At 34.9% G+C, this 21,973-nt stretch overlaps 1 protein-coding gene across 2 annotated transcripts in view; it reads right to left on the reverse strand.

The window, feature by feature from the left end:
- The window catches only part of LOC139976014 (neuronal acetylcholine receptor subunit alpha-10-like), a 134,399-nt gene extending 112,558 nt beyond the window's left edge, over positions 1-21,841 (reverse strand). The window contains exon 1 of one of the 2 annotated variants that reach the window (XM_071984390.1): positions 21,701-21,841. Coding sequence is in view for 1 of the 2 variants with exons in the window: in XM_071984389.1 (XP_071840490.1) it covers positions 9,123-9,195 (73 nt within the window). In the remaining variant the exon portion in view is untranslated. Of the gene's footprint in view, positions 1-9,122; positions 10,521-21,700 lie in introns of those variants that run through there. The other variant, XM_071984389.1, reaches the window with a different exon arrangement.
- Positions 21,842-21,973: the final 132 nt, after the last annotated feature.

Below are 21,973 nucleotides of genomic sequence, written 5' to 3' on the forward strand. Positions count from 1 at the left end.
TTATAGTATCTATATCCCCAATTCTTTACATCGAAATCCCAAGACCCTTTAGGCAGGTGATTATCAGGCTGTTGTATCTATAATGTCTTATGACGCGCAGCATTCCCAGAAGTGCAACAATATCTCTGTGTAGGTACTACGGAGACAAGATACTAAACATGATCTTAACATGCATGCAAAAACCATTCGATTATACTGCAGTTATTCCGTTCTGCGAGTATATCCATTTTAGTATCAAGTGCATACAAAAGTCTGTCTGTCTGTCTGTCTGTCAAATATCAAGCTAGCAGTCTAAGATAATGTAGACCCAATTTATCTTTAATTTTCCGGAATGTGTCTTAAGGTCTCTTTTGTCTCAAGGCAATATTAAATTAACTTTTGAAAAAAATCAAGTACTTGCCCTACACTCACTTTATTGTATATTTTATACACTTAGCCAAGAGCACAGAAGCAAAGCAGAATACTCCATTCATTAATATGCTAATTAAAGTTTACTGTTTGTGCATAGCGTAAAGCGAGTGCAAAGTAGAACTTGATCCAAAGCATTTGAATTATATATAATGCATGTTACGACATGGTATATATAAAACACACACATATATATATATATATATATATATATATATATATATATATATATATATATATATAAATATATATATATATATAAATATATATATATATATATAAATATATATATATATATATATATATATATATATATATATATATAAATATATATATATATATAACCCTAGCCTCCGGCGTCGTATATGCGTGCACCCTAACTACTAGGCTAGGCTATGGATGGTGATTGTATGTCCAGAGGTTCGAAAACGGTAAGGAAGGTCGTAATACCACTGTATAGGCATTTGACGCCTGTATCGAACAATGCTAGCCCTGTTTTAGTGACATATTTTGTTTTTCTGTAGAGATCAATCATGATGCTAACCAAGAATTTTGAGCTATATACTTTGCCAGATAAACACACTTTTGGGTTCCTGGAAGTAAATGGAAAGTAGTAAGTCTGTAATATAACAGTATCCAAAAGTAAATTGTTTTCATCTATAAACTTAAAATATCATACATTCTGAATAATTGTTATCTATATCTATTAAATTCTAATTTTATAATTACTAAAGTCTTTTTTTTTGGGCCACAATTTAAACCTTTTCTTGTTATTCGCATGTGCATGTTAATGATTCACAATAATGTGTTCATGTTTTCACACATATTAAATATAGAGGATTTTGAAACCGCATCTTTTTGAAGTCAATCCGATAGCAAATGTGGTTTATCGATGAGCAATTATTTCGTTTGGGTATGATTTACACCGTATACGACAGCCGTATCTCTTAAAGACTCTTAATATTAACCAACATGACATTTAAAGCACTTCTAGCTACTCCGTGTCGATGTTAATATTATTCTTGAAAACTTAAGTGTACAGTCCTGAAGGGTACTCGAGAGGTACTCAACTGCAGTCTGATATGTGACATGGGAAATGAGAACATTTTGATATAACTTATAGCTTAAACATTTTATTCACAACAGATAAGAGGATGGTGGGATTTCTTTCTTAAGGACATGTAGCCATGAGTAGTTTAAATTGTGAACGAAAACTTATCCAACCACTTCATTTCAGAGGAAACGGATTCTGTCATTCTCTTTTCAATATTAAACACACATCTCTCTCTCACTGTCTCGCGGCCTGTTTCAAATAACAGTTTCTTATCTATATCTACCTATTCTCTCGCAAACCCAATTTAGAAGCAGTTTGATTTTTTTTTACCAATTTACGATAAAAAAGAAAATTGTGGTTATTTCTTCAGTCATATATTGTCAGAGAACGGTAATTTACGGGTTGGTCTTAACGAAATTAATCAGAATATTTCATCACGTGCTTTATTATTTTTTTACAACACCCAATCGTGAGAGGAAACTATAGTTGTTTAATTCAATCTGTTGTCCCCCATCATGCAGGAGTCTTTCTGCTAGAGTGATAAAAAACAAAGTAGGATTCTTTAATGGAGATTTGTAAACGTTTCCGAATGCCATTTAAGTTTTGTGTCGTCACGAAATATCTAGGGCTTAGTATGTAAGGTGAACCACCAGAAAGAACAAAAAAAAAAAAAAAATAACGAAATTAATAAAAAATGAGAACAAGTAGGCCTTAGTGAAATTGAGACAAATTATAGCTGCCTCGTAATAAATCACGGCGAAGACATATGGTCTAATCTCCGATCCGTTGCAGTAATGTCGTTGAATATTAAAATTATCGCTGTCGATGGCATAGTCTAATGAAAGTATAGACCTTATATGGTTATACGTTACAAAACCACAAGCTATGGTTTTCAGTTTTGTGTATTACATAAACCACTTTTGATATTTTTTATTGTTGTATAAAGAAACGTTAATAAGTAATACAAAGACTGTCAAAAATAGAAAGAATTTTACCGTATTTAAGGATTGAAGAGTTCATGACATAATTTTCAGTTTGTACACGCACTTATTTCAAGTTGTTTTGCACAGACCACGGACAACTATAAACAACATTCTATTACATGCTATGGCTGATCTTCCGCTATAATACACAGGTGCGGAGATCCAGGGGTACGGGCTACCCCCCCCCCCTTCAGACCCCATTTCAACACAAGATTCAAATCAGTTTTTGCACAACCTTGCTTATAGATTTAATTATAGACCTAATTCACCGTCTAAACATGCCTCATAACCATATGACGTCTAAAATGAATTATCTTTAGGGGGAGGAGGACCACCCCTACCCCCCCCGGGTCCTCCTCTCCCTCTTTGCATCAATGAACCCAGTTCCACGGCCCTCCTTTTTTAAATTCTTTATCCGCCCATGATACATAGTTCCTACGAGTAAAGATTTATCTTTCATGCAGTTTTGATTCATTTAAATAAGCGTGATGTCTTTAAATGATATCATCACACTTGGAAATCAATTTGATAAAATTAGTTTTTACAACAATAAAGAACCACATGAAGTACTTCATTTTCTCCCAAAAATTGTGACGTTGAGAGGAAAGAAAGAACAAGAAAAAAGAATGTTGTTTGCGTTTGGTAATTGTGCTCAAGGTAAGTCCGCGAAGTTGGGATAGGGACAATTTAAAGTGATGGTGAGAGGAAAGGGATGGGAGAGGGGGGGGGGTAGTTGGATGGGGAGAGAAAGATGTATAAAACGTTTGACTGGTAGTGGTAATACGCGGAGAGCACTGATTACATCATTCGTTATTATGGGCAATTTGTTTCACTCCATAACGTAAATAGTATTTCTTTTCACAGTGCACTAGTTGCGTAAGGGAAATAGTAAAGTGCACACGTAGAATATTGTTTCAAAGATAATTAAAAAAAGAAGAAGAATGAACCACGTGACATGCACAAGACAGTTAAGTACGAAAACCTAGCCACTCTAAACCATACAAATCACATACTTCACAATTACAGTAATTGCAAATAACTATGGGCTTTTTACCTCTTGGAATATCCGATAATGCTGTCAGTCATATTTTGACCTATTAAAACACAGTACTGAAAATGCATTTTTATATCTATTTATTTACAAATATTGTTCAAGTTTATATTAAGGAACTTCGTTAATTTATTTTCTACAAGAAAGTTTAAGAATCAAACAAGTCAAATTGATAAATAATAAAGGCTATTAACCCTTGACTAGATTCATCCAAATGAAATAATTATATATTCAACTGAAGCTAATTAATATGCATGAGAAGATCACCATCAAACACTATTCAAGGATGCCGGGCAATGGTCACTGACCCAGGCTGTAGAATTGTTTCCCATCCGCAATATTTCAACAAATAAATATTAAATAAAGACTGATGTAAATAATTTTACCTTTTCCAATCTAATTTTCTAGAATGTAGAAACCAAACTCGGATTCTATGCATGAATATATACCGACTGATGTTTTACCTTCTGGTCCTCAAATTGTCTTAGTGTTCGGTTTCAAACGAATCAGTCAAATTGTGTATATTTTATCAAGATCCTGTCACATACAATTCAGAATAGTTAGATCTTATCAAAATTACTTGATTGTTTGAACCCGATATACATATATATATACATATATATATATATATATGTATATATATGTATTTATGTTCAGGGCCTCTGTGTAATGTAAAGTTACAGACATGGAACGTTATTCGAAGCTAGAAAACGCTCGGAGGTACAGATATTCATGGTTATATATGCACGAGGAAGGCATAACTTTGTCATTCCTCTTTACTTTTTCTTATCTATGCTGTATATGGTCTCAAAGTCGGAGAGTGTCCTTGGTGAGACATATATTAACGAGGCTTACAATGTAAAACCTTTAGCGTTCCTTCTTGAAGAATGAGACAGCAGGGAACCTAATGAAGAAATCAGATATTACGAATCTCAAAGCAGAATTATAGACTTTTACGACGGTTTATTCTAACATTTGAACATATAAAACATATGCAGTGTGAAGACAGCTATACGTTGATGATTTTAGTCCATGTTGGTATCGGTTAAAGGTGTTTTGTAATCAATCTAATTTGATTGATTGGAAAGACGAATTTCATTGCTAGCAGATATCGATTTTATTATTAGTAGAGGATTATCATATCGGCAGACAAATTGGTTTCATCTTCAAGTCGGTTCGTCTTCCAAATGTTTTATCTGTTAGGTCACAGGAAACGTTCAATCGAATATAAGAGTGAAAATTTCAACCTATATACACAGTCTAGAGATTCATGAATGTTAGAATGTAGTGACGTCACTGTTCATTATCCCAAATGGGTCAAGATTGAATTATTCTTTATTTATTATACTCTTTGATTATAAATTTAACGTTTATTGGATACCTTATATAGTATGTATACATGCAGATGATCGGGGCAGAACACGAGCCCATTATCAAGCCTTCTTCAGACGTTTAACAGTTATTGAATTCCTTATATAGTATATACAGATGATCGTGGCAGAACACGGGCTCATTATCAAGCCTTCTCCCGACCTTTAATTGTATTGGATTCCTTATATAGTATAAACAGATATAGGCCTCAAATTTTCAGAAGGCTTAAAACTGCCATAAGTCTTGAAAATACTTCCATGAAGGGTCTGGTTCTATCAAGAAATTAAGGATTGTTAAAATAGATAATTAATCTCATTGTGAGTATCTGCTTCTAGCGTGGCATTAAAGTGGCGTGTCGAAATTTGAGCTTGGGTGACCATTTTCTGACTTGCTAGCATATTTACGACAATACTGGTGGGCCTTTCAGGGATCAGTATTCAATGACTTTCGAGGCAAGATTGTTCCTTTCAGATCCCATTCCTGATCCCGAACCGCCATTTCACGATCCGCAAATACTGAGAGAGGTTAAAATGTCACTAAATCCAGTCCATGTTCCCTTATAGCAATTGGCCATCATGTCACCCTTCTATCACCCCCCCCCCCCTCCCCACCTCTTCCCACTCCCATTTGCCCTGAATAGCCCATTGACGGTCGCCCAAGGTCCTTTTATTTACTTTAAGGACTTAAATTCAGTAACCTTAAGCTCTTTGTCAGCTTAAACACTACGCATTGTGGATTAGATTCCTTTAGTTGCAGGAAATAGATTTAAATAAACTTTTTGAGAGTCCAGCCACAATTTTCCAAGGTTCAACGAGAAAGTATGCTGGGGAAGGACAGGGGTTTTATGTTGTGCTCTCTAAAAGCAAGTCGTGTATTGTATCATCTTAGAGAGTTAGGCCCTCACGTTATAAAGCCTAAGGGATTACACGTGGTAGGGAACACAAAACTTGCGATACTAGAGGTAAAACATTAAAGGGAAAGATATACTTGAGTACGCATGCGTACATATAAGGTATACTTTTGTCCTCCGTCATGTAGGCTATTATTACAGTAATATTGATTTGGGAAAATCTGGAAATAGTTCTGTTTTAAATTGTTAATTTTTAAATAAAAGTAAGTAAATGCACATTAATGAAACACGCAATACAAAAAAAAATAGTGACAGATGTCATATTTATAACAAACTATTATTTTCTGCTTCTCAATTCTAACCTTTGGAATAACTGCATGCATTGAACTAGACAAAAATAAAAAGGTGTTTACATCACTTGTCAGTGAATCCCATGTATAACAAGTGGAAATATGAAAGTTCGTTTAAGAAAGCTTTCATGGGGTAAACAATTGCTATATTTATGATTTTCGCAATCTATATATATAGAAGGCAAATTAGGCAACATTATCGGTTGTGACGTCAAAGAATAAGATGAAAACTTAATTTTTTTATATAAATACACCCACTTTATTTTTTAAATTTGGAATAAATCTGAGCAAGATTGAGGTTAAAGCGAGAGCCTCAAATAAATGTGTATATCACACCAATACTCCAGAGACGGGCATTTTTCCCGTGTCATTTATAGAAAAATGTTTTTTTTTTTTTTGTGTAGCTGTTATGAAACAGACGTTGCAGACCCATAACTTTGACTTGCAAATGAGTGTAATTTCCATGATACGAGATGACAGAATAAAATTCGTGAAGACGAAAAAAAAAATACTTTAAAATGACACATTCTATCAACTGTATGTTCTCTACATGACTGAGGGTTGTTTTTTTATACCTTGTATCTCGTAAAAAAAATCAAAAAGTTACTGATGTTGTGTGCTTTCAAGTGCCCGTTAATAAGGTTCTTTCCGGTTATAAAGCGTCGTAAATTGACACAGATCGGAGACGCTAAAAGAAAATCATAATGTTCTTAGCTGAGATAGATATCATAAATAATCAGAATTGGTTATCAAAGTTGATGATCAAGAATTTTGAGAACATCGGTATTTATAATAATTTCCTACTTTTTTATGATATGCAAATAAGAGGCACTCGCTTTACTTAAATTTGCAAAGTCAAAGCCGATTAAACAGTCTAAAGAAATTAGACTGTTTAATCGGCTCTAAAAGGTAATTGAGAAAAATGTTTTCATTTGACGTCGTTTGAATATTAAAGTAATCTTTTTATGAATAATATATTAAACTTTTACGCACTGGACAATAGATCTATTGTTTAAGTGAATGATACTGGCCAAGGAGATGGTAAGACGTCGTTTTAACGATTTAAGCTTTGGGGGGTGGGGGCGGGGGTGAGTGATATATTTAATGTTTACCCACTGAAGAATGGATCTATTGTTTAAGTGAATGAAACAGGCCAAGAGGATGTTCAGACGTAGTTTGAAGATTAAAGTTATCTATCTACAAATAACATGTTTAATGCTTACGCACTGAACAATAGTTCTATGCCCCCCCCCCCCCCCCGCCTACCCCCCCCCCCCTTCATATCTCTGTTTCCTGTTTCGCTTGATTCCCCTGGCACTTCCAATATCTGTCAATTGTTTTTAGATGTTGTCTGTAATTCGGATATCTACAACAATATTCAATAATCAACCTTGATGCGTGGGTGTGACAAGTTACCAATGACCAGGGGTTAAGTTGCAAACTCGTGTGAGGGGGGCCTTGGCCTCAAAAAAGTCGTAAACCTCTACTTTTTTTTAAATAGTGCGGTAACAATGGCAATAAAATGACGCATTGTTTCAGTTATGACTTAGTTCATGGACTGTCCTATGCCAGATGTTTGATATATATTTCACAGCACTACCCACTACCCACTTCACCCCACCCCACCCTCAACCTTCACCCCAAGGAAGACGAAACGACATTAAAGTTGCTAGTTGATTGTAATCGCCAACGTTGAGCAGTTTCTAATGCTAATACCACTCTATACTGTCCTCGCATATCATGCTTTAAAACACTCGTACTGACAGTATGGACAGTTCCTAGCCTTGATCTCATTCTGATGCTAATACCACTATATACTGTCATCTCATATCATGCTTTAAAGCACTCGTAATGACAGTATGAACAGTTCCTACCCTCTATCTGATTCTAATGCTATAGTACCACTCTATACTGTCCTCTCATATCATGCTTCAGACCACTCGTACTGACAACATGACAATTCCTAACATGTTATCTGATAGAATCGTGATCTTAATTCTGATCACTGTCAATCAGCATGTGCTTTAAAGCAGGACGTGAAATATACAGTATTTGCCGCAACAGGGTGTTTATTTGAATAAAGTAATGTTCGAAGGTAATTAGGTAAAACATCAGAAGATGGACCCCTGGATGGGTCTCCCCCTGGACACCCCGCCCCCGGAAAAACAGGAAAGAACGAATGCGTTCAGTCAATACATATCACTAAACGTGTCACTAAGTTATAACGTCTTTTATACTGGCACTCACGTTAGTTGTGCTTCTTTATATAGTACACGATAATCATTGACTATTGTAATGCCACTGTGGGTGGTCGTACGATTTAATTAAAGCAGCTTTTTGAGTTTGGTGGGAAATATTTCCAAGCATCTAAGCATTTCTTAAAATAAGATTTGCAATTTACTAAACAAAAAAATTTGTCTAGAATATATTTTTTTTTTTGTCATCCACAATGAATGTAACTTGAGTGAGTAATTAATGAATTCTGTTTCAATCCTTTACATTTTTGTCGGTCGGACACTTCATAATATTATAGAAAAAATACATGTTAAGGTCAATTTCAAAAATTTTGGCTTGTTTCTGCACTTACTTGGAATGAAAATTAGACTTTACAGACTATTTTGAGTTAGTTGATTATCAGATTCTTGTCTGGATTAGCGTTGAAATATTTATCAATTTTAACTCGGAAGGCTGCTTTAAGTCAATCAATTGATTAACCGATGGCATCTCACAACCAAATCCTATACTTCACATTCATACATTGCTATACTTAAAACAATGTTTCTGTGCAGCCTAAATACTTTTGCAGATCTTCGTTCAAAAACGAAACAGAACCTGACTGAGACAACGCTTAACTTGACTCATGAAGAGAATTACCAAAAATATTATAATCAAATATTGAATTGAATATAGTTCAATTTTGATGAACGCTTTTATAAAAATTAAACCAAACAAACTTATGTAATGGCAATGCTGCCAGAGAGGAATTAAAACACAATGATTGAAAATTAAAAAGTCAAAATCGAAACGTTTTCACTTCCTTTAAACGTAAACTTACCTGAAGCATCAGAATAAATTCCCAACAGGAACGGAAAAACCCCTAAAAAACAGATAATCCTTGTCGTTCCCATGTTTATTTATTTCTTTTTTACACAAAAATCCGGTAAATTATAAAATAACGTAAATCCGATTTCCAGAAAACAAGTGCGTTCCCGATGATTTCCGTTTCTGTGTGTGTGTGTGTGCTTGTAATTATCACATGTGGATGAATCTCACACTGCAGCACGTGTTATAATCTACATGATGTAAGTAGCACCAAAATAAATGAATGATTCGGCTTGTACGGCACAGAAAACGCCTAAGTAATTAAAAGCTCGCAAGGTCGTAGCTTGATAAACATGAGAACAGCAAGGGGGAAAGGCTAAATCTTGTCTTCAGTTTACGATGAAGCTTCTTTCTTGAGAAGAAACGTAAAAATCAACTTGCGAAATAGACCAGAATCATCATCTTTCTCCACCTCTCTTTCTCTCTCTCTTTCTGACACGCTCGATTCGTTTTTTTTTTTTTTCCTTTCAAATAACGAGCATCCTTTTTGGTCAGTTTCTCGGCTTAGAAGTAATATTCTTTTCTTTCGCTCTGTATCTCATTTTGCTCCGAACTTTTCTTTTCCAATTGACTTCTTTTACAAAATAAACAACCAAGAGGAGACAGAATCCGATGATAAAGAAGGAGATGAGTTGAGCCACAGAATATCCCTTCTGTATTCCTGTTCGGTTTTTGACGAGCGTCACTTTAAGTTAACATCTTCTTTATCACATAAGAACATTATGATCTTAAAGTTTTAACTACAGGTCCTTTAACCTTTCATATAGTATGGTCATTAAGATTTGTCACACCATTGAGTTGCGTCAATGCGTCACTACGTTACGACCAATATCTAATACCCTATTTACTATACACGTGTATCCCGACGTGTGGACTAGGAATGGTCTCTAGTCGTTCTTGCCCTTTTCATCAATTCAAAATTCGTTGAAAATATTCATTTAACGTGTCCCCATAAAGACACCTATTCGATGCAAATTAATTTATTTGTCTCGTCGTCGCTTAGCTTCATTCCTCAAAGGGGAATCCTGTTAGTTGATTGCTCCCTCTGTATGTATAGACAATATCCCTTATAGATGGATTGGTTATCCACGAACTCGTAGCTCCACAACGATTGAGTCTCCCTGGTAGCGACCAATGGCTTTTAAACTATAAACTATAAAGAAACCTCAAGAAAAAGGCAACAGAGTGTAGCACGAACCAAGATCAGCGTTCGTGCACCAATTATAATCGTGTCCGGCTTCATTATGCGCGCTATTGATCTGTTCAACTGACGGCTTCATGGGGAATTTTTTTTTTCCAGTTGTGAGCTGAAAATTTCGCTTCCATTCCGTGGCAGATGTCAACGCGGTGAAGACTTCACAAAGAGGATACAATAAAAGTCACTGTTTCAGTTAATAACGTGAAATTTGTATTTGCTTCGATTTTCAATACAGGTGGTGAAAAGGATATACGCATGCGCTGTGCTAGAACCGACAATGAAAGTCATTGGTGTTCTTGAAGACACGATACATGCCTAAATATATATATATATATATATTTATATATATATATATATATATATATATATATATATTATATATATATATATATATATACGCAAGGAAAGTGACATTTGAGACGAAAAAACAATGGTATAACAACGCCTCAAGAAAGAACAATTGCGAACAATGAATAGTGTATATATATATACTGTTGAAATAATTCATTTTGTACATAGCTGTCGATTTTGGATGCTTCTTTTGCAATGGTTTGAAAAACATTTCTTGAGACATCATGGAACACAAAATTTGCCCATTCTTTTGGAATAGAATTATTTGATTTAGTCATTTATATATAAAACAAATTGTATCAATTTAGTAGTAGCAGGGCCCCGTGGTTGGGGAACGGCGATCATGGCCTCGACCATAGGTTGCACAACACCACTGGATATTGATCGGATTCTTACATATATATATATATATATATATATATATATTTATATATATATATATATACATATATATATATACATATATATGTATATATATATACATATATATATATATATATATATATTATTTCTCATATTTTCAGTATATATATATATATATATATATATATATATGTGTGTGTGTGTGTGTGTGTGTATGTAAAGTTGTTTATAGTTTTGATTGAAATTACACACAGAGCCGGTACGAACACGATGGGCAGACTAGAGAAGGCTTCTTTCTAACTTTCATTTCGCATTTGTCTGTGTTTTTTGCATCGTATATCTAACACTGGGCGTGAAGGCAATCTTTATGTCAGGGTTAAGGCCAGTTTTACGATTCACTGCCGGATGTAAAAGAGAGAGAAAAAAAAGGCCTGAACAAAATAGAAAGTAATCAAAAGATAGAAGACCTCGGACAAAGATAAGTAAGGAAAAGGAATCTTGGTCTTAACATGAGATATATAGAGAGAGAAATTTCTGTAAATTACTGTCAGGTGAAAACTAGAAAGAGAGGAAAAAAGAGGCAGGGGAAAGTCATGATTTGAAGAAACATTCACTTAGAGACAGAAAGATACTTTTACCGTCTCGAACATGGCTTAATCTTTTGTCAGAGAAAGAGAAGAGAAGAAGGGAGGGGGAGGGATGGATTTACAGATTACGAGATCTTCTTGATTTATGTCTTTGCCAGATGGTTTGGACATAATGTCAGCTCTTTTAAAGGTTAAAACTCTTCAAATAATTGGCTAGCTAGGTGGAAGATTCATTCATCTTAATCTCACCGAGTCCTTACTTGATATTATTGACAAAAATAGATGTACTTTGTTTAGAGATGTTATATGGATAGATTAGGATTACGAATAAAAGGCAGAAAAGTACAAGTAAAGGGTGGTTTTCTTTAAAAACAAATACAACCGAATAAAGGCAATGCCTTTTAAAAAAAAGGAAGGCTACCTATGTTTCGCTGAAAGCATTTGATATATATATAAATATATATATATATATATATATATATATATATATATATATATATATATATATATATAATCAAATATATATCAAATTTAATCTTCACATAAATCTCTTGTTATGTATGTATGTATGTATGTGTGTATGTATGAATGTATGTATGTATATTAGATCCTCCTGCAAGCAGGGACTCGCGAAGAAGCCTCATTGCTCATTGGCTCATTGGCTCAAGCCTCATTGGCTCATTGGCCTCATTGGTGTTATAATGGACGTTTGTTATAATATAATAGATGTAAACCAGCGACTGTGACCAGAAGTCATTGAGAGTTTTCTGTCATGAATCCTCCTCCTGATGTGTACCGTGACAGTGTACCGACATATATAAATAAAGATACACGATAAAGCATTATTTTCAATGCAAGTTTTTGAAAACCTTTAATTGCCATAGACGAAGAGGCCATTCACTCTTCTCGGCGACAATTTTTTCACAAAACCAGGTGTCGAAAATGTCAAAATTCGGTGACATTTTCCTACCGAATATATTTCCCTTACGACAACATGAATTCCTTAGGACCCAAAGAAACCCTTGTATGGACTTTTTAACACCTTTAATAACAATCATATTTTTCCTAAAAGATTTTCAATACATCATAAATCGTGAAAGGTGTCTGGAAGTTGAAAATAAATGCATTTATTCCGATAAATTTGGGCTTATGGATGGTTCATTCTAATACAAAAACGTTTGAGTAGGGCTATTGAACTCACTATAAGGACCAGCAACGTATGATATAGTAATGTAAGTTGTCGTTTTTTGTTGTTGTTTCTGGTTGTTGTAATTTTCTTCTTTTTTTTTGGTGCACAAAAACAGTTCTCACAACTTATCTATAGGTCAAGATAAATTAGTGAAGAAAGGTAAAAACAAAAGGTAATGAAAAACAGAAACGAAAGAGAAAGACGGAAAATAAACTTTCAAACTCTTGGTAAACTCTAATTCATCTATAGGTTAATTACTTTAGGGTAATTCGCTCAGTTGGGATACCCATCATATTGACGTGGCGAACGATACTGGCAGGTGATCATGAAAAACAATTTTCATTGAATACAAAAATAAATTGATATGCAAATTAACTGAATCGATCATTTGACAGCTTACAAGTTTGAGTCGTTGTGCAATTAAGAAGAATAAAATAATAATAATAATATAAACAAATAAGGTGATAAAGAAAACAATGATCAGAATATCATTGGAATATTTGAATTAAGTGAAAATTTGAATGAATATGCCACAAATAAACCAACTTTATCTTCCTCAAACTTTTCTAAAAGTTTACTGCTGAGAATCTTTAAAAGAATAAAATATAACTAAAAGTGCTTCCGAAGTTAAATATATTAGGAAGAGGGGAGGATGATAGACGTAGGCATTCTTTGACTGGTCTTGGTATGTCGGATGCTGATAGACCCGTGTTTATCATGCGGATATATCAGCATGCATAACTTCAATGGTATCTGATGTTTAACATATATGCAGGAACGGAGTGAAACGCAATCAATGGAAGAATTGTACGCCTTGTCCATAAATATAACGTGATAAAAATCTTGAAAGGTTGATTTGGATGAAACTGATAACATCCAAATGCATTACAGTATTTTCCCTCTTCGTGTACAGTTTTCACCCCCTTCCTCTCTCCCCTGTCTCTGCTGTACTAAGCTTTCTGTCGTTAATACCTGTTACACTCCCCCATCCTCTTTTTCTGTATCAACATCCTCTCTCACTCTCTGTCTAAAATATATTTATATAGTTCTGTTCAATAAAGGATTTCGTCTATCGGCTTTGAACTAGTCACTGTCCATTCCTGTTTCTTTCTATAGTTCAATATAATTCATTTGTTCCAGTTTCTAAATCAAACGTATGCCTCGTCTGTCAGTCTGATTAACTTGTTTCCTCGTCTCCCGTTTTAGTTAACCTCTGAAGAAGATCCTGCTAGGATCCTTAATCCTTACATTTTTTGCAACTGTTTCTGTTCTACAACCCCCACCCCCCCCCCCCCGCCGTGTTCCCTTAACATGCTTCACCACAATCCACACCCCTCCCACTTCTATGATTCCTCTCTAATTCTGTGACATCTGTCACCTCGTATTTAGCCGTCGTACCCACCCCCCCCCACTCCCCCTCCTATTCACATGTACTTTAAGTCACTATATACCCTATTCATCAGTTGCACAACCCTCGTCAAATACCTGTTACCTACATATGTCTTAGGTTAAAACATCATGATAATTGCACAGTTATACATCATCCCTATATATGACATGAACGCTCCGGATATGCAAGCGGACCTATATTTTAATTGTAATTTGCAATTGTCCCTGACAAAAAAGAACTGTATAAAAGAGTATTCTTTGGGTGGATTGAAATGACACGGTTTCTTCTATTCGCCTCTCTTTTCAAGATAACTTGATCTTTAATCAGACCTGCTTTTTTTTTCTCATTTATTTTGGCTGATGATTTAACTTAAAAATATATGTTTGTCTACCACCTGATGATGTCATAGTGTATACCATTCATAAGCATTTCTTTATAACACACAGAAGAAGGATGATAGCCAGTTATAACTATAAAATATGCTTAGCTCTATAAAGCCTATTTTTGCTTCGACATGATCTTGTTTCGCATCGTCGTATTGCGTAACATCATTAAATACGTTGGGTTAGGGGAGGGGAAGGAGAGGGGGGGTGGTTTCGGATGGGAGAAGCTTGAAGGTCGGAGTATTTATTTTATTTTAAGTGTGTTGGAATATTTGTTTACAGTCCACAAGCTTGATTTGCGTACGTCCATCAATTGTCTCAATTCAAAAACTTATCATAGTTGACATAACGATACACAAGGAGGAATTTCAGCAAAGTCCCAGATATATGAAGTCGCTAACGATTCCAACTGCACAAGAGATTGATTTACTTCAGAAAATGTTTACCTGAAACGATGCGTAAATTTCTCTGTCAGTGATAGAATATCTCTTTTTGCTCATAATTACAATTTTCATGTTCATTTCAAACATCACTTAAAACGATTAATTATCTTTTACCATGAGTTGGTATCCTATGGTGTGTGACTGGTGATCTTCTATACAGAAGCCCGTCTGTTGTAAAATGTTTTCAAAATGCATATTTAAGTAAGAATTATCGAAATATGTTTATGACAATATTTTTCATTATTCATAACCGTGCATTAGTCATAACCATGCATATATGATATGACTCTTTAATACATCAAATTTGCTGTTAATGCAGTTTATACATAGTACATGACTGCATATACACATTAATGTTAACCTTAATAACGGAAATAATTATTTTAAAGGTCAAAACGTGCTTGAAAATCTTAACCTTGAGCATGTTTCGTCAGTGGCTCTAATATCTTTACTTATATTGAACTTCGGTGTCAATAAAGACAATTTAATTTCCGCCCCGGGATATAACTATTCGAAGAAACTAGCTTCTCATCAGTTGATAATTTTATCGAATTTTCAGATTTACTTATTTGTACATGCCATGAACTGCCATGCCATTGCATGTATTAAATATACCTGACGATAACACATAACCAGCCAATCGGGTCTTTGAATGGCCTATAACGATGACATTTTATTTTTAAAAGATATTTTCTAAAGCAGGTTTAATAGTTATTATACTATTACAGGAAACAATTTCAGTGCACGGCTCTTGCTCTCAAAGTGTAAGTTAAAATTGTTCAATGGAGAAGGTTTAAATAAAAATTCTCGTGGCAGTCAATACAAAACTTATTTTGCGGAGAAAAATGTTGTAAACATATATCACATGAAAATCACTATTCAACATCTTGCCCCTAACTCGAGAAATGGGTGATTTATAAATGTAACATATTGGGACTGGCTAAACCTTAAATTATTTTAATTATTCCATCAGCTTGAGGGTAAATGATCTTCAAAAGCTGTACTTGGGCTGTAATTATAATCTTCTAATTCTTGATTTATCCTTGAGACCTGACACCTTTGGAATGTTTGATAACCATATTATTTCTTAATCTTGCATCTGAAGTATTATATCTTCAGTAAAAATTTGACCTATAAGAGCCTCCTAGTTTATATGAGTTTCTGTACAAGTTCAAGTTCCTCCTGCAAGTTGAAAAGAGCATCGCTAGCGGTGGTAGCAGTAAGCAGTTTTCTTCCAATGACTATTAGATATCTTTTAAGAACAGTCCCTTTCTGTTTAATTAATTTGCTTCTCCTATTCCATTCAACTATAAGTTCATTACATTAAGACACAGATTATATGTATTGTGTGTTGAAGTAAGAAGAAAAAGACTACTATGTCTGTCACATTTGTCACTTGTGGGGTGTAAGCTCAGTGGTTAACGCCGGTGCCTTCCAATCATAAGGTCTCCGGTTCGAGTCACTCCAAGATTAATGTATGTCGTCGAGTTACATAGTTGTTGACAATTCATAATCACGGACGTCAAATATGAATGTAAGAGACTGACTTCGGTCAGCTTGCGGCTTTGATAAGCCAATGAGGCTTCTTCGCGAGTTCCTGCTTGCAGGAGGATCTAAACTGCATACATACATGTTTGTATAATTATGCGAGAAATATTATGTTCATTATGTCACAGTAAGAGATATGTAAATATTGTTGTATGAAATGAACAAACGGATAATAAACGAGTTGAGAACTCGGGAAAAAAATACGAAAAATACCAAATTGGAATTCTCGGGGTAAGAGAATGTAAATTAGCTTTGATTTGATTTATTTTGATTTTCCACAGATAATAAATATATACATGTGGAGGGAAGTCCTCTAAAAAGCCAATTCAGGCTTAACAAGGTAAAGGACTCCCAAGAAGCTTAAATCAACTATTGTATCCGATCCTGAATCTTCCGGATATTTTTCTTTATTTTTGTAATATAGTAAATCACACACAAGCACCATATTCAAACTTTACCCCGAGAAACTCACAAATTTCGGGAAGGGGGGGGGGGCAACTTTTGTCTTGCATTGTTTGAAATGAAACTTGACTCGAGGATTTAATAACCTGTATTGTAATGGGATTCTAGAATTCAAGTAATATCAAATGATATCAAATTCAATTATACTAGAATTCAAGTGATATCAAAAGTTGACCAAAGATAACAAAAAGGCAGCTTTAAAGAAAATAATGTCTGATTTTTTTTTATATGACATGTAATACTGTTATCATACACACGCCTTTACTCTAAACCAGGGTTGTCCAACCTTTTGATGAGGAGGGCCACCTCGAATGATTATGATAAAGGAGGGGCCGCATGAACCTACAAGCTCCTGTGGCATATCCAGGGTTTCGTGCCAGAGCGGCAAATTTCAGTGGCCCCGCTAGGGGTCTGTATGGGAAATGAAGTTACTATACAAGCGGAGCGCCACCGTAGGTTGGCGCGTGGCGTGCAAGAAAAAAAAATTGCCCAAAAGACCCCCAGATTGCAGGAAATGACACTTCGCAAGCCTTCTGATCTGTATCAAAACAATCTTCATATTGAGATATAATGATCTCTGAAATTTATCAAAAAAGAATTCCTGGGTAAAAGTACATTTGTAAATTAATGAGGTTGGCGGGCCGGACGGGACCTTGCGGCGGGCCGCACTGTGGCCCGCAGGCCGTAGGTTGGACAACCCTGCTCTAAACGTATAGTACTATAGATATAGTACTAGAGATAAAATACAGATTGCCCATATTCTCTAAAAAAACAAAGACAATTGTTTTATACTCGATGAAATGATTACCAAGATAATAATTAATGCAACATTATGACATGAATAAATCATGTCTTACACTGATTTCATATGTCACGTAAGAAAATTCATTATTACGTCATTCAATTGCATTTTTGTTTTGCCAAATGTATTTTTTTCTTCAATTCTTGAAGCAAAATATCAGAAGAATTTAAGTAAATTCAAAACTTAGTTACCTTATCGACAATATTTAGAGGATAAAACGTTAATAATTTGAGTGAACGACGACGTTTTCCTGTACTATTTCACATGTTAAAGCTTGCCGAAATATTGTATATTTTTCAGGGAGGATGTTTTTGTTCAGCCAACGAATGCATTAGTAAAATCTCTGAGACTACAGCTCGTAGCTTGCCCTTGAATATTACTAAAACAAAAAATGTTATTATTCAAAATAAAAATCATGTCACACAGTTCTATGTATTTCGTTTTCACAAATGAGAATATGAAGTATATAATTCTTATATTATACTATATGCTGCTCAGTTCAATCATTCAAATATGAATTGCTTTGGTCGCGTACTGCAGGGATTTACGAACCTACCTATTTTCATATTTTTTTATAAAAATATATTTGCCTTTTTTCTCTCTTGTGATTCGAAAACGATGCCATTTTACTTCTCATTCCTGTCAAGAGAGTATAAGGCCAATTTGCAAGTCTCTTTGGGCAGTTCTATATTTCTTTTGAGGAAAAGAAAAGTATATATTATTATAAAAAGTTGCCGCCGCAATTAGTGTGAAGACGCGATCACTTCAGTCAGCCCTGAGGTATTACCTAAACTTAAGCTTAACGAAATGATATTATGTTTCTTGAACAAATGAGTAAAATTTAAACTTAAAGGTACTTTGCGGTCGTCCAGACACAGAGCATGTTTTAGTATCGTATATATATATATATATATACTCTTTATATATATATATATATATATACGATACTAAAACATGTCCTCTGTTTTTAGTATTTCTAGCAAATCTAGAGTTCCTCTCGATAGTTCCCGAGTATTCCAGCAGCGTGTTGTGTTTCGAAACATTTTCCAACACAACGGTAATAGCTTTACTCAGAGGTGTCCCAAGCTTGATTTTTAAACGGATGTTTCGATGGTGCATTATGTAATATTATTCAAAAGTTTTATAATTTTTAATTATGATGCAGATGTTTCTTGAAATTTGTTACTTTTACAATATTTACTTCCTTTGTTTTAAGAATTTCAAGGCCTAGTAGTATTATCTTATATATCGTTACATAATTTGATCTCAATATCATAAACAACAAAATTCGTTTCAGTTCAATTGTCAATTAAGGTGACGTCATTCATCCTATATTGTTGCCAGATGCAATCACAAAATGTCACCAAAATTAAAGAGAAACATAATATATATTTTGCCACATAAAATGTTATAAGGATGTAGTTTTGATCTAAAGATGCAATACAATTTCCAGCAATTTTGTGAAACAACTTCCTTCTGCCACCAAAATATTCATATGATCAATTGTCAAAGACTAGTTATTTCTAGTTATTTCCTATCTAGGAGAGGGGGGGGGGTTGAGCATTTGTGGTTCAGATCACATCTTCAACTCGTTGATACTTAAAGTGCGTTAGTATTTCAAGAGCTATGCAGCTAAAAGCATCGTTCGTAGGATATCAGAACAAAATATTTCTTTCCTGTTCATTTTTTTTAATTTTTTTTTTATCATCTCGTTCTCATCCGATTAAGAATTTTGAGTACACTGAAAAGAACTACATAATTGAAGCTTCGATAATGTAAATAAAGCAATACACAGTACAACCCTGCAAAACCAAGACAGATTTATACGCAAAGATAACCAATGAAACAAGACTATATCAGTCGTTATCACGTTTGACAAGTAAATTGCATTTTTGTTTTTGACATCACTATACCGTGGCTATAGCGGTTCTTGAACCGTCCTGTGTAAATCTACTCTGACGCTGTAGGGTTCTAGCCATAACATTCGTTTCCTATCAAATTCATTATTTTACAAGAACAGATGGATTGACTTACTTCAATGCAGTCTGCCACGATTGTGTCCTCCGGCTCAGATTGTTTTTTTGCTAATAAATATAAAAACTTTAATGTTTTTTGCCTTCGCTGCCAAAGTGTTAGTTGTCGTGTGTGGTTGCTTCATGTGTAAATGGTACTGGCGAATGCCATGACATTACACAACCTATAAGCAAGTGTATGTGACATGTCTATATAGGCTCTAACAGTAAATTATTTATATTCGAAAAATTGTTTGATAAGGTTGATTGAAGTATGGGATAGGAATTGAGCACATGGGCTCAGGTCATTATAGTCAAATACGTGGGCTGAAAGTGGGTCGGAGAAAGCAAATTTGTGAAGTTTAGGGTAAAGTATTTATTCTTGGTCTCTAGCTGAGATAACAGCCTAGCTGTTTTTCTATAGTGTCCTTCATATGTTAACCTTCCTACTGTAATGTTATATTGTATTTACCTTGAACAAACATATCAGGAAAAAATTGAAATTGAATTGAAATTATAACTCATAGCGGGTTGAAGTATGATGTATGTGCATACTGTATGAGTTTAGTTAATTGTAGCGAGTTACAGTGGGTTAGGGGTGGGTTCGAATATGGGTAGCCTATGGAGTAAAGTATTAATTACAAGTTATGGTGTGTAGAAGTATGATGTGTGTGCATATACTGTATGAGTAAGTATAGCGAGTTACAGTGGGCTGGGGTGGGTTCGAATAAGTGGGTTTGAGTAACCTATGGAATACAGCAGTAATTATAACTTATGGCGGGTTGAAGTATCATGTGTGAAAGGGCTGCATGATTGAGCTAATTATAGCGACTTTAAAGTGGGTTGAAATAAGTGGGCTTGAAGAGAATTACTTAAAACAATATTATAATGATATAGTGGGTTGATTGACAATGCGTAAGCTGGCTCCGTGGGTTGCGCAAGTATAGCGCGTTCAAGTGGGTTGGAATAAGTGGGCTTGAGTAGAATGGATAACAGTCTAAGTTTATGTGGTGGGTTAATGTACGACAGACCAATATTTAACTTTTGTTGTATTCTTTAATCATAGTTAAGCTCTTACGTTGATATAGGATTATCCAAATATAACGTAAATATTAGATATAAGAGGGGCAAAGTCCTAAATCTAACCAGGTACCGTTCATTATAGACTTTATGATTAATCACACGAATATTAATTCCATTAAAAAGTATTCCCTCGGCTCCTTTAGTTATAATCGAAAGGGGTATCATGCAAAATTCAACCAATTAAGTGCATATGATTTTAATCTCCAGAAGCGATCATTTCCTTTGAACCTTCAGTACTGGCCCCCGAAATTAGTCTTGCTTAGCCGCCTCGGGTTGTCTAAAATAACGGTAATTTTTATTTATTTCTCAAATTGTTGCAAGTAGGCACGGCATTCAATGCCGAGTACAATACAATTTATACTTATATCGCTAACAGGAGGCTTACACAAAGAAATGTCGACTAGCTTGCCAATTGCAAATGCCTGTAATATCCATGTACAACCGCTTCATTACGACGTATTTGATAAATCGTCTTAATACCGGGAACAAATCTGTGGAACATTAACATTAACGTTGTTCTATAGAATATCTACAGTAAAATTATTAATACCTTCCATATATACTTATTTCCCTCCCCCACCTCCTTTCGCTCCCCTCCCTCCCTACCTTCTTTCCCTCCATACCCTCCACTTCCCCTCCCCCTTTCCAAAACTAATTGCATCACCTGCGATATGATGATAGGAAAGATGTAGTTTACTCACATGTGGAAATGAAACTAACCTTGTACACTGGATTTGTATGGCCCACATTTGACCTGACGAATGCCTGTACCGGTACCATTACCTCTAATGCGGCGGTCTGGGCCTTAGAAAAATCATCCACGATAGAGTCCGGGCACAAAAACCAAATAAATTTGATCCACGTTCAACCCTGTCACCCCCCCCTCCTCCACCCTGTCCCCTTACATTGAGACTGTAAAAATGTGATCACGACGGTGTAACGCCAAAGTGACGGCGTTACGTACACTAGGGCCTTGAAATACGGTTACAGTGT

Source organism: Apostichopus japonicus, chromosome 11, assembly GCF_037975245.1.
Source record: "Apostichopus japonicus isolate 1M-3 chromosome 11, ASM3797524v1, whole genome shotgun sequence".
Lineage (NCBI taxonomy): Eukaryota > Metazoa > Echinodermata > Holothuroidea > Aspidochirotida > Stichopodidae > Apostichopus > Apostichopus japonicus.